General features: G+C 35.8%; 1 protein-coding gene across 1 annotated transcript; it reads left to right on the forward strand.

Moving 5' to 3' along the window:
* Positions 1 to 993: 993 nt before the first annotated feature.
* Positions 994 to 8,410, forward strand: LOTGIDRAFT_157983 (hypothetical protein; the record flags this gene model as incomplete). Its single annotated transcript, XM_009050564.1, has 9 exons — positions 994 to 1,721; positions 2,412 to 2,515; positions 3,558 to 3,721; positions 4,172 to 4,388; positions 5,146 to 5,224; positions 6,266 to 6,323; positions 6,898 to 6,959; positions 7,694 to 7,781; positions 8,234 to 8,410. 9 exons carry the CDS (start codon positions 994 to 996, stop codon positions 8,408 to 8,410), a joined length of 1,677 nt encoding a protein of 558 aa, XP_009048812.1.
* Between the last annotated feature and the right edge of the window lie 5,830 nt (positions 8,411 to 14,240).

Below are 14,240 nucleotides of genomic sequence, written 5' to 3' on the forward strand. Positions count from 1 at the left end.
AACAAACTACTAAGAGAACAGTTGGGTGATTTTTGTCAGGAAACGAGTTTTACCGTATTGGTGAACATCTACAGGGCGTCCAATATCCTGAAGAAATTGGCGTGGTGTGTTACGTTTCTGGCTTGTTTAGGGTGGTTGTCATTTCAATGTGCTAATTTGCTAGAAAGGTAAGATAAGATAAATTATATTACGAGTATTCTACATACAGGCCACTTTTAAAAGGTTGGTATTAAGCTAAAATCATCGCCTCAACTACAAGATGTAACGATGAAGGTGGAGACTGTGGCTGAATTAGAATTCCCCAGTGTTACAGTATGTAACATGAATCCAGTGAAAAGTTCATTTTTATATCACGCGTCCTTTAAAGGCACTTGAAAAATTCACAAAAGATAATTTTCAAGAAGATAACATGTTATATGACGAGGCTATCAGTATGTATGGTGGCTCCGTTAATATAGGTACGTATTTTGTTATTATTAGTAAGTATCAATTTGGTACGTTTTTTTATTCAGATATGGGCACAAGACAGTTGCTCATTTATATCAAGAAGGGTAACTTTTAAGCAAGATAACCATGTTATTCCGGCAGTCCCCGTCACAATTAGCTATTGAACACGTTTGGTTCGTCAGCTTATAGCCCTTTGAGTCGATATAGACATTTTAGACAACCATATTGTTAAGTTCAAAACATTCAGAATTCTGATTGATGTTGCCATCTTTGAGGTACGAAAGATTTTACGGAGATAATGTAAAATCGGATTCATATTCATTATGAGTCCTTAAACGTGTCGCATTTAGAAAGTTCAGGAAGAGATTGTGGTAAACAGTGCTAGTTTATGTTGTAGGTAAACGTCCAAAATCAAATGATGGCCCGAGCGGCCCGAGCGGCCCGAGCGGCCCGAGTGACCCGAGCGGCCCGAGTGACCCGAGTGACCCGAGCGGCCCGAGTGACCCGGATGGAAACACAGAAACAACTGATGACGTGGACGACGAAATGAATTCAGGGCAAACAACTACAGCATCGGAAGGACCAACAACTGTTGACCCCGGGCCCACGGGATCCCCAAGTCCCGGACCAACAAGTGCATCATCATCAGGGCAAACAACTACAGCATCGCAAGGACCAATAACTACAGGAGATCCCGGACCAGCAGGTTCTGGATCAACAAATGCATCAGCACCAGGCCAAACAACAACTGTTGATCCCGGGCCAGCAGGATCCCCAAGTCCCGGATCAACAAGTACATCAGCAACAGGCCAAACAACTACCGTAGCACAAGGGCCAACAACTACTGGAGGTCCTGGACCACCAGCTTCTGGAAGTCCTGGACCAACAGCTTCTGAAAGTCCCGGAATAACAGCTACCCCAGGTCTCGGACCAACAACTATGAAAATGTATTCAACAACTGAAAAACCATATGAACCAACAACTCAAATGGATACTGCAGACACAACGCTTACAGAAATGGGGCATGCACCTACAGAAACATATTATGAATCAATGTCCGATTACTTCATAAAGCAAAGTTTTAATCAATGGGATATTCTGAACAAAACCAATAGCACCAATTTCTATAATACTCGTAATTCGGAACTCGATGCTGCTTTAATGTACGCTCAATTTTCTGCGAAGGTTTCCGAGGTTGAGGTATTGAAAACAGGCCATTTGTTGAAAGATTTTATGATTAACTGCAAATTTGCTGGTTATCCGTGCTCACCGCAGTAAGTATACAATCTATTTTCATAGTTCGTAGGCACTGTTTCTTCATCGCATGCTCCTTTTAGTAGGTAAACCTTGTAAATGTTTTAACGAACTGGGGTAAAAAATATCCATGATGTCACCGGTCCATTAACACGATTCTACAACAGGGTTGTTGTTTATGCTGCTACGTTTACACTATGCTAACAGCGACCGCGACAATCATGGTTTAAGCCACCATTGGGGAAACGGAATGAACGTGAGACAACGCGGGGGATGGGATAGGCAAACGTGGCAGACCGTAATTGCCGTGATGTAGAGCCAGGATTTTAAAAGTTCTCAAGGCAAGCAAGTGAACGCTAGCTGTTTTGTTACGGTGCGTCTCGGTGTGTGACGCTTTACAGGCGGGGGCATTATGGTACTAAGCACAACCTAACAAAACTTGGATAGGGAGACAAAAATGGACAACATTTCATTGCGCCCTACGATTCGGGCAAACGGGGCTGTCGTGGCAGACTGGAACATAATGCATTAAGTGAAACAATAATTGCACAAAGTCTCAAAATCTATTTGTTTAAATGGGATGAATCCAAAAGATATCAATTGGAAAAACACAAGGTCACCCACTGTCTGAATGGTGTTGATGCTCTCATTTGCAAAATAACATAGAGAAATTGATATCTCAAACTCAACCGTATCTATTTTATTTCCAGTAATTTCACAGCTTTCCACAATCATAAATATGGCAATTGTTACACATTTAATCACCCTGGAAAAACGAATTCGGCGAAAACCAGATTTGCTGGACCATTGTATGGTAGGCTAATTTCATAATTTAGATTTGCTGGACCATTGTATGGTAGGCTAATTTCATAATTTATGTTGTGAATTAAAGGAGTTGTATAGAGGTTTTCTAAAAAAATTATGTGCATCGAGGACACTAATACCATTAATTTGCTTGCGCCATTCAAATTTTCAATCAGACGTCTGTGGTTCCAGCAATTCCACTAGAACTAAGCGTTTGATGACGTCACAATCGTATGCGGGCGTGTCTGTTATGGTTCTGTAAATGCAAAAAAATCGTGATATCATGAAAATAGTTACTGTTTGTATTGATGTGTTTTTATCCCGAGTAAATTGATCTGATTTGATATATTGTATCGGTAATGGTTTCTTTTAATACTTACTATATGTTTTACGTGATGGTATCTAAAAGTCGTGATATGGGGTATATCGATGTATATAACCTCAACAATAGCTCAGTAATTAATAATTAACTCAAATTTCATTCGATAACTTATCAATAACATCGGCATTGTTTGCATTGTATTAATGGGATATTCACAAAATATATTGAACTTGGAGGATACTATATTTAGGCAACAATAAGACTAATAATTTCGTAATCAACATTGCACGAAACAGATCATGTGAAATTAACAAACAAGATATTCAATCAATCTCTGCATAATATTTCCTTTTACAAACTGACGTGTCGAAACAGTATTAATTCGATTGTGTATCAGGCGTTAGTTACAGTTAATCGGCTTTCTGGGTTTTGCTTAGAAGAGAAAAGACAGTATCCTGTTTTATGACGCTTTATTTATGACATGCTTCTTTTGTTCGATTTTCGCTCCTTGAGCTGGTTCACTTTGAAGTAAAATGAAAAGAAACATTTTTTCCAATTCAGTTGGTCTGATCCAGAATTTGTATTACATACACGTTTCAACAGTATGGCCATAGCGCGACTGAAATGATAACCCGAGCTAAAGGTTGATACAAATGTCCCCTTTGTGAATATTCTCTGTCTTTGAAAAAGATCAATCAAGGGCAGTAACTCGTTATTATTCCCATTTCAGGTTTAACATTAGAATTATATTTAGAACAGAGCGACTATGTACCAGCACTGTCCCAGGAGGCGGGTATAAGGGTTGTCATTCATTCGAGAAATGCCACACCCTTTCCCGAGGATGAAGGTGTATCAGTCTCCCCAGGGTATGCAACCTCCATAGGGCTACAAGCGGTAGGTTTGGATTTTAGACTATACGTATATGATCTACATGTATTCGGTATAAACCAATCTGAGTGTTATAAATAACTAAATAAACAATATTTAATATATGGACTCTCCGAAAGGGATACCTGTGATACCACGTTGACAAACACAGTCGCGCAGTGACATCAGGTGTTCCAAAAGAATGGACGTGTCTTGAAACATTCATCGCAGTACTTATAAGCTCAAATTCCACTAAGTTCACCAGCAACGGTTATATCTCAGCAAATTTATTAAATATTTCACTACTGTCGGCTTGATTCGCGATTTCATATCTGAATTGTTATATTATTTAAGATCTAAATGAATAAAACTAGACGGTTAACTTCGATCTGGAATTTTGTTTTTTATTATTTCGATACTATTAGATAACTCGAAGTTGTTACAAAAGAAACTTTACCAGGTCTATTCCTATTGCAGGTTGAAATGGTACGTTTAGGACCACCTCATTCTGATTGTGCCAATATTGGAACCACTGATGATCTGTATCAACTTCATTCTGCCTACGACTACAGTAAAATATCTTGTATGAAATCATGCTACCAAGAACTCATCATAGACGAATGTGGTTGTGAATCTCCAGTTTACTATGTAGTAAACAAAGCTGGTGTCTGTAATATGACCAATGAGGACGATGGTTTGTATTCATTTATCTCACTATTTCGTTTACATGGATATATAAACCAAGGACAAACGATCCGATCCGAACCGAACAACCAAACCGAAATCCAAACAGCATATTGGAGAAACATTGGTAGCAGCTATTGATCATGACGAAGTATATCAATCACAAGTGAGATGGTCTCTGTAACTACGCTATCCGTTTTCAATATTATTAGATTATCAGGTGTTTCTTATGCATTATCATGTATTCTTAATCATAGCATTATTTTCTTATTGCATATAATTAAGAGTTTTTACCAATCATAAATGTCCATGTATGTACAGTCTGGATAAACAAAAAATACTTTTTAACCTTTCTTGATCGGTCACTCATTGGAATTCTGCTGCTAATTATGATTTAATTATGGACATGTGAGACAAACTGGTATTTTTCCAAGTCATTAGACCACCTCTACTTTCTATTCATATAAGTATTAGAATGTTCATTTTCATGGATGAAAATAAGGGAACCCATCTGTAACAGCCATTCCCTTAGATATTGAAGCACGAAAACACTTACGGAACTCAGGAAGCCGATGAGCTTGGAAAGTAAGAACAAATGGAGAAAATAAACAAGATGGAACTTAGCTTTTAATTGCTCTCTAAAAAGCCATTCCCAGGGGCAGCTTTGCCATTTTCGAATCCGGGCCTTTATATTTAAGCACCACGACACAAGGAATTTTTCCTAGTATCGGTATTCTTTAAATCAAGATGTAACTCATTGTTTTCAGAATGGTGTGTTTCAAATATAGAGAGTATAAGACAATCAGAGTATAAAGGATGCAATACAAAATGTCCTCAACCCTGTATGTAAGTACATATTTCTTTTCATAAATTCAAACAGGGTTCCCAGTTACAAGATACCTAAACTTCTAAAGGTTTCCATTACCAACATATACACTTGGCCTTGTGACTGATTGGAAAGGCTCCGTTACCAACACATACAATTGACTTTGTGACTGGTTGGAAAGGTCTCCATTATCAACTGATATAATTGACCTTGTGACTGGTTGGAAAGGTCTCCATTATCAACTGATATAATTGACCTTGTGACTGGTTGGAAAGGTCTCCATTATCAACACATACAATTGACCTTGTGACTGATTTGAAAGGTTTCCATTATCAACTGATATAATTGACCTTGTGACTGATTGGAAAGGTCCCCATTATCAACAGATACAATTATTGACCTTGTGACTGATTGGAAAGGTCTCCATTATCAACAGATACAATTGACCTTGTGACTGATTGGAAAGGTTTCCATTATCAACAAATACAATTATTGACCTTGTGACTGATTGGAAAGACCTCGGAAAGACCTCTATTACCAACACATACAATTGACCTTGTGCCTGATTGGAAAGGACTATATTACCAACAGAGATACAAATGCTATCCTTACTATGAAGGGGGTTTGAATTGATAGTTCTTCTGCTATCTCAGGCATCATCACAGAGCTCCTACTTTATTTTTTTGTGTGTTTTTTTCTCATCTTATCAATCGGTACTTTTATATTGTTTACAAGATAAACATACATTTGAAGTATTGAGCACTATTTCAACAGAGAAAATATTTTATTATGTATAGAAGTAAAAATATTGAAATGTTTTATATGTCTATATAGCTCTACAATTGACATATTGAGCACGATTTTAACAGAGAAAATAAGTTGTTATTGTATATATTATTATAGTATATAATTAAGAGCACTTATTTCAATAAACATAAAACTGTTAATATATTTATTAACTGTGTATATCAGAGGTTACTATTCTATGGTGGTTATTAGTTTTTTAAAAACCACTCTAATAGATATTGTTTTATTTACCAATTAATTTATTACTTCTATAGAGAGAGAAAATATGATAAATCTATTTCTGCAGCTGAATGGCCATCCAATAATTATAAGGTAAATATCATAAACATTTCTATCATGTGGTAAATTAGACCGAATATTATTTGTCCATTAGATATTAGTCATCAATATTTATACTAAAGGCGAGGTTATTCTCTATTGTCAGTTCTGTTTTGGAACATCTCGTCAACGTAAATGTCATATGAACTTGATGATCCTAAAATGTTATTTGTTATTGAAAGTAATTGCGGTCGATCAAAGGAACAGGTTTGCTACCCACTTGACCAACTTGTTAGCTAGCTAAACTAATCAGTAACAGTGTTCAAAGCTCACCGTTTAAATTTGAACCTTCAAATCCATGTGTATCCATCATATTATTTATGTATCTACGACCATATTCTGGGTATCGTGGTCACTTATGCTTCATATTAATGATTTCAATTTCCGTCATATGACGTACACTGGGGTTTCTCTGAATATCAGATCACGTGATCATCACGAACATCTGATAAACGCCCCAGCGCATTTGAGAACCGCACCCGGTAACAACCGGGTCCGAGCAATGCGTCCCACAACGATAAGGGGCAATTATTTAAGATCTATAGGTAAATAAAACAATATTTTGCAGGAACAGCTAACAAGTCGTTTTCAAAGAAGTAGAAGCGATTTTATGGACAGCTTTTCTCTTGGGTAAGTATACTTATACTCCATTCGGCAATCCTCGACAGTTTCCGTGGAGCTGAAGAGCGCTAGCGTTGACAAATCCGCACAAGCAATACAATTCCGTTAATAAAAATCTCGTCAGAGTACTCATCATTCTTCTAAACTCTTAGATCTGGTTATATCATTTCATAAAAACTACTTTTATTTTTCATTTCTGATAGAAAGATAACTGTTTGTTTATCCATTTTCATATATAGTTGATGTATCTCTGTGATTCGATACCAATTTAAATATATGAACAGATAAAATTGTCAAAACTCCCACGCATCTTGCGCCCTGCATTATCTCTAAAATAAACGGATCGTGTCTAACAAGTGCAAGTTGAAACAATAACTTGTATCGAGGAGTTGCCTTATTCAAAGGGAGGTAATCGAACATATTCAATACTTCAAAGAATATCCTGTTCATCATTCCATACCTACTTTGTTTACTTAAAGGGACAGATGCGCCATTTTTTGACCAATCGTGCCTTAGTCTCAGAAACGGGAATTTGTTAGCTTAGCCAATCAGAAATGATGTCCACAGCTCACCGTTTCAATTTGAGCCTTCAAATCCACGTGTGTCCAGAATTATCCGCGTTTGAAAGTTAAAAAGACGAGTCGTCTTTCCATGACTATTTACATATATTCAAGACTCAACTCAATGGAGCAAAAGAGGCGCAACTGTCCCTTAAAGTTTATAGTTGAATTATTTTTTGACAGGGGTGATCAGTTAAAAGATTTTGTTAAACTTCGGGTATATTATCAAGAAATGGTTTATAAGAGTATAGAAGCCACCAAATCTTACGAGGTAAATAGGAATGCTTTATTTCTATTATCATCAACCCATGGACCTAAAATTTCAAACGGGCCATACCTTAAATATCCATATCCTAAGGATTTTAAATTGGACAGAGTTTATACCATTCCCATATACCGATGTGCTTCTATAAAGATGGTCATTCCGTGGTATTCGTATTAATATTTTCAATATTATTTGCAATCTCCATCAACCGTTCAATCAACAAAAAGAAGTCACTAATCGCAAAATATGCTTTATCACATACGGCCCTTCGAAATGAGTCACGGAGTTACATGGACCACAGACGTCTGATTGAAAATGGGAATGGTGCAAATTGATGCTATCAGTGTCCCTGGCACACAAAAAACCCCATAATATTTGCCAAAGAGAAAGGAATTGTTTTAACAACACATTACGTTTAACATGAAGTTCACTAAGAACTGTTTTATTTTGTATTTCAGTCGATGAATTTAATCAGTGATATTGGTGGACAGCTAGGACTGTGGCTAGGATTGTCAGCTATTACGATTGGAGAACTATGTAGTTTTATTTTATTGTTAGTTCGCGGATTATCGTCTAAATTGTGCTCCAGTAAGACAACGCCAGTAGAAAAAGTTAAACTTGACCAAGTATCATAAACAAACGATAGTGTTTTCTCGATGAAACCAAATAAACCGTCCTGCTGATTTGAATGCAGATCTAGATGATCTTTTCATATTTTTCGGGATTATGTTATCTGTTAGGATTTTGTTATCTGTTGTTGATTCCCTTCGCTTTCTGTGATTGTAAGATACTGAAATTTAGTCGAGTTTTATTAGTCATTTAAACGAGTTATATATTGTGCTATATAATAACTTTATGCTATATGTGAGGACCTTGTGAAATTCCTTTTTTAGCAATGATTTGTATTGTCGGCTGACTGTATTGACCCTGTCTAAAGTATAAATTAAGTATCATTGCAATTGGATTAAAATTCGAGGGAAGACGATTTAAACAACAACAGAGCTCAAGATAGAACATCTATACCTGCATTTGAATGAGAGAGAGCTATGTATTAATACATGAATATTTAATTATAGAGGCCTCAAGAGATATAAATCTATCAAAGCTAACTCCAGACGGGTATGACGAAGCTTTTATAAGCTGAATCCATAACTATGTGCATCTTAGAATATTATATCTAGCCTATTTGTATATATCTTACAAGACTGAGCCTGTTTCCAACCATAGTAACAACATTTGGCCATTTTGGGTGAGATAAAGGTAATATCTCAAACCATCAAATCCGTTCTTGTGTATATTAACGATGTAATCCATGTAATGATTATGTATTCTGGAACAGACGATTCTGCTGGTGGATTGATCCGGGTTTCGTTTTGCGGTTGGGATCGTTAATAATTGATTTATTCATTTTCACCACTGGTGAATGGCTCTGCTTGTGGACCGATGTTTCCGAGGTCACAAAGGGATTGTAAAGAGGTTTTCTAGCCTCTTTATGTGCATCGGAAACACCTTTGACTTCTATTTGGGACATTCTGATACCTGTGGTTCGTGTAATTCAGAAAGAGTTCTCCTGAAATGACTCAGCTCCAACAAGAGAAGATGTAATGTGTCCCCGATACACATAAAAAATCTAGAAAACATCTTTACATTCCCTTTAAAGTTATTGAAAAGTACTTTGATGTTTTGGATTTCGGGTTTCGTTTTGCGGTTCTGATCGTTGGTACTTGGTTAATCTGTATTATTACATGCAATATTTATTTCTAAAATTAACTAATTTATCGAGCCATTATCTTGAATCTACGCAAGTTATTGTTTGCTGAGTATAAGAGCAGGATGTATAACTCTATTTGTCAGCGATTCTTATTGGGATGAATCCAATTTTGGTACGAGCAGTAAACCATAAATATTACCAAGACAGTTTTACATTTGATTGTGATTAGACTAACTGAAATGTATTCATATATGATCTATCTCTCTTTGAATGTTTGTCATTTCATTTGGTATTGTTATTAGTAAACAAAGTATACACAGATGACGTCACGAAGGGCTTGGTGTGATTTGCTTTTTTCAAGATTAGCGACTTCATCAAACACCTCAATTTAGTGGAATTACAGGAACCACCAGGTGCACATACAAATTTTTAGAAAACCTCTTTATAATCCCTTTTATAAGACAGATAACATTTCTGACACGAAGTCCAAAGTTCTATATAACCTCTATGTAATTATGAATTTAGTTTTGAATATGTGTAATATGTATATTGTGATGAAAACTGTCTGTGATATCATTATCTTTAGAGAAAAACTTGTTGATTTACAGTGTGAATATTCCAGTCATGGTGTAGAGAACCTTTACATTTATCTCTCAGGCATTTTTTAAAACCGCTTTCACTATCGGCTTTGAAGTAATGAAACGGGTCGTTCAGAAGTTTTTCGGGGGGTGGCACGGGCCTGTAACTCACCCTCAGATGACAACGTGAGCAAGATTCACAAGATATTGAAATAAATTCGCAAATTACCAGATATTTGTTGTAAACGAGTCCGTAGAATAAGCTTTTGCTGTGGTCTGTAAGTCTGATAGTAGAAATGGATTATCTCCCGATAATTCACACCAACATAGCTCCTCGGCCCTTACGAATGGAATTATAACCACCGGGTGATAGGGGGCGTGAACCTTAACCGGCCCCAATCATCGACTTCTATTTACATTTCAATAATTTGCATAAAAAGTGTTCATTATTTAGAAAATAAAATCAGAACGAGTTTTACAATCAGAAAAATACCAAATTGAATACAATATTTGTTAGTTTATTAGCATACATTCTTATCAATCCATTCTAATAAGTACTCAATGAACTCAGGGTTGTATCTTCGAAGTTGAAGCTGAAACTTTTAGTCTTGAAATCTATGACAGACTAATAGCCAGATTTGATTGTTCAGAAGGGCATGTAAGACATCTGGATTGGGCGATGATGTTTGGTGTTTGGTTGTAGTAATGGAAATGGCTAGCAATCAATTTTATGCCCCCCCCCCCTCACCCCCAAACCCCCTCCTTTGACCCCCAGTAGCTTCGGGTGTGACCTATGGGTTATGTTGTTAAATTCTGAGTTCACAGTGTTTAATCCTGTACAGAGTAGGTATGCGTTATTATATTGTATCATGGCAGTGACAGCAGACAGGATGTAACGGTAAAAATGAAACAGTTTAGAACTAGCACCATACAATATGTGATCCAATACATTTTAAAACAACACATTTTAATCACGTAAAGAGTCGTCATAACATATATAGACCACGACAGCGGATTTGGTTGAGCAAAGCTAAAAGCTTCGATCCATTACTATCTATATGTATAACGATTTGAAATGTATATCACGCGAAACTTTCAGACGCGAGGAAATTTCTAAGCAGACGACAATTTTAGCAGATTTGAATAAAGGTATTATGGAAATGTCACTTCTGTTCGTCATCTCTGATATAATGTGATGGAATATTTGAATTGACTATCCATGTAACAGGTAAGGGTGTCTTGACTGGTTTTAATGATTACAATTTTGACAAAGTGTCTGCCCGAATTTTGCAACAGTAGAAATGGCAGATAATTGCAATATATTTTTATTCCATAACAACACTAGACTGGGTGTTTAAATTGTTCAAAGTTCAACGACAGTAAAAGGTTCCCAACGCTTACATGATAATAGCTAGATACAATAGATTTAGAGAAGTGTAGTTGTTTTCAAAAGGAGATGGTGTAAGCCGTAAACGACGGGAAAAGAATGTAATGATACAATTTCGATAGAGTTTCTCTTTGAAGCTTAGCTTACAACACTGACATGCTAATACATAGCTGTAACAGATGGCATTATTCCGCTAGACTGCTCATTTAAATTGTTTTTATAAGAGAGATTCAGTCGTTCAATGAGGTATATTGTATATCTACTAGAATTCATCATAGTTTACATACCAATAGTATATATTAATTCATATATCGTTTGCGCAATATGTTATTTTTCTGTTTAATATCAGTTTTTATTTTGCGTGTATCATGATTGTTAGCAAGTACCTTTCTTGCTGTTTCATTTGGAATTCATAATGAAGTAAAATAGCTTGTGAATTGCTGTTCGTGGATTTGAAATTTCCGTTACGCACCTTGGAGGCACGCATCGTTCATAAGAAACACTGATAATGCATTATAATGGCGCCTTTGATTTTCAATAATATCACTATATGTGGTGTGGTTATTGAATTTTTAATCATATATTAAATTGGCTCCTAAAAAATAATGAATATTATTTCAGTCATGGGAATCAGAACTGATACGAAATCCAAAAGGGATGGTGGAGGGGGGGGGGGGAGGAGTGAAGCTGAGACTGCCGCTTTTCGTGGGAAGGGGACTAGAAACGCTTCTGATGGCCATCACTATATGTCAGAAAAAATATTTATCAATACTGGCACGTATTGCTCACAGATAGGGGCATCGTTTTATTTCCTTAATATAAAAAAATTCTACTTTTATTTAGGCTTCATTAGGCGATTATCATTGATATTGGAAATTCACGGGAACGTTCCTTTAAAAACCATTAATTTGAAATACAAATTTGAAGTGTATAACGGTTGAATGCTATAGTTTGATAGTCATCGAGTTTATTTTAATGAATATCATTATACAAGAATTTTTATATCTAAATGTCAACATGTCTTGGATGGTTATTATTCTGCAGTGTTAAGTCTGTCGAGTCTTTGCTCGGTAGCACTAATACATATACCACACAGCTATCTGGACATTGTCCGGTTCGTACTAATACATATACCACACAGCTATCTGGACATTGTCCGGTTCGTACTAATACATATACCACACAGATATCTGGACATTGTCCGGTTAGTACTAATACATATAACACATAGCTATATGGACATTGCCCGGTTCGTACTGATACATATAATATAACACATAGCTATATGGACCCCATCTACCCCTTTTAGTAGATTGTTTACAGCCCTAATTGTACAGACCACGTTATTTTTAACAAATTTTAAAATATGTTTTTTTTTTATGCGATTTTGCCCTAAAATATGTTTCAGAATGCAGAATGAACCAAATCATTTCAATTTTTCGAAAATGTTATTGAAGATTCTTCTCAGATGCTCCATGAATGGCTTGCAACTATCCACAATAATTGTGACCATTAGTGAATAAAATTTGTTTACATCTACATTTATTGATCTCCAACAAAACAAATTGTAGTCTATGTAGAGTAACAGTTACTATTAAACATATTAATGAAATATTCAAAGATTTGTCTATTATTTATACGGTAAACTGGAAATTTTGCTGCATTTTGAATTCATCCTCGACAGTTTGGCCCGTCATTAAGTCGGTCTGCTCAAACCATTTGTAGATACTTCAATTGAAAATTTCCATTCATTTTTCCATCAAAGCGAAGTCATTCTTGGACTACTGATACAATTCGGAAGCTACAACAAAGGAAAATTCGATTACCAGCGAAGAAAAAATCGACGTAAGATGTTTTTCTGGTAAAATATGGATATTATTTTTCTTTCCTTCTTTTGTTCTCTTTTTTCTCAGTTAGTTTATTTAAGAAGAATTCAGATAAAAGATGAATTGGGAATAATAGAGAGCAGACAGGCCACGAGGTCAAACTATCAATATTTTACAGAATTCTCTGGTGAATTTCAGTTCAGATAAATACAGCTATTAAATAGCCAGCTAACCATATAAATAATAGACAAATCTTTGAATATTTCATTAATATGTTTAATAGTAACTGTTACTCTACATAGACTACAATTTGTTTGTTGGAGATCAATAAATAAACAAATTTTAATAGTATTCACTAATGATCACGACTGAATATTGGTTTCGTATTTCATTCTGGTTAGAACATACTAGATGTGAGGCCTTATTCTTAAAAACTCAACTTAGAATAAAATCAGGATTTTAAGAAATACAGTAATCTGATTGGATAACAAAACTAAACTTAAATTAAATATTAGTGATTGACCGACCAATCAGATGACAGGAACACTAAACTTAAGTTAAGATTTTGAGAATAATTCCCTGAGTATAATGTTGTTTAAATGGTGAAGTGGGACCTGATGTGATAGCGCAGTGTTCAATGAGGGAAATTTGTCAAAATATTAGTCTTTCTAGATTTCAAATAATACATAGCGCTCCGCTCGGTTAATCCACACAACTAGACGATTTTCTTTGTCAGTCCCTTTGAACCAAACCTCACAACTGACAGGAGAAAACAGGGTAAAAAACTATTTTTTATTAGCTTTTATTTTTAACATAGCCACTTCAGTTAGAGTCTAATGACAGCCTTTTTAAACGTTCGTCAAATTAACTTTTTGACCTCACCTGAAGACCGCGTCACAAAATGCCAGCGATGGAGAGGGTAGAAATTGGATTGGTTAAAGCAGACATCATCAAGTAAGGTCA

The sequence above is a fragment of the Lottia gigantea genome, assembly GCF_000327385.1.
Source record: "Lottia gigantea unplaced genomic scaffold LOTGIsca_15, whole genome shotgun sequence".
Classification (NCBI taxonomy): domain Eukaryota; kingdom Metazoa; phylum Mollusca; class Gastropoda; family Lottiidae; genus Lottia; species Lottia gigantea.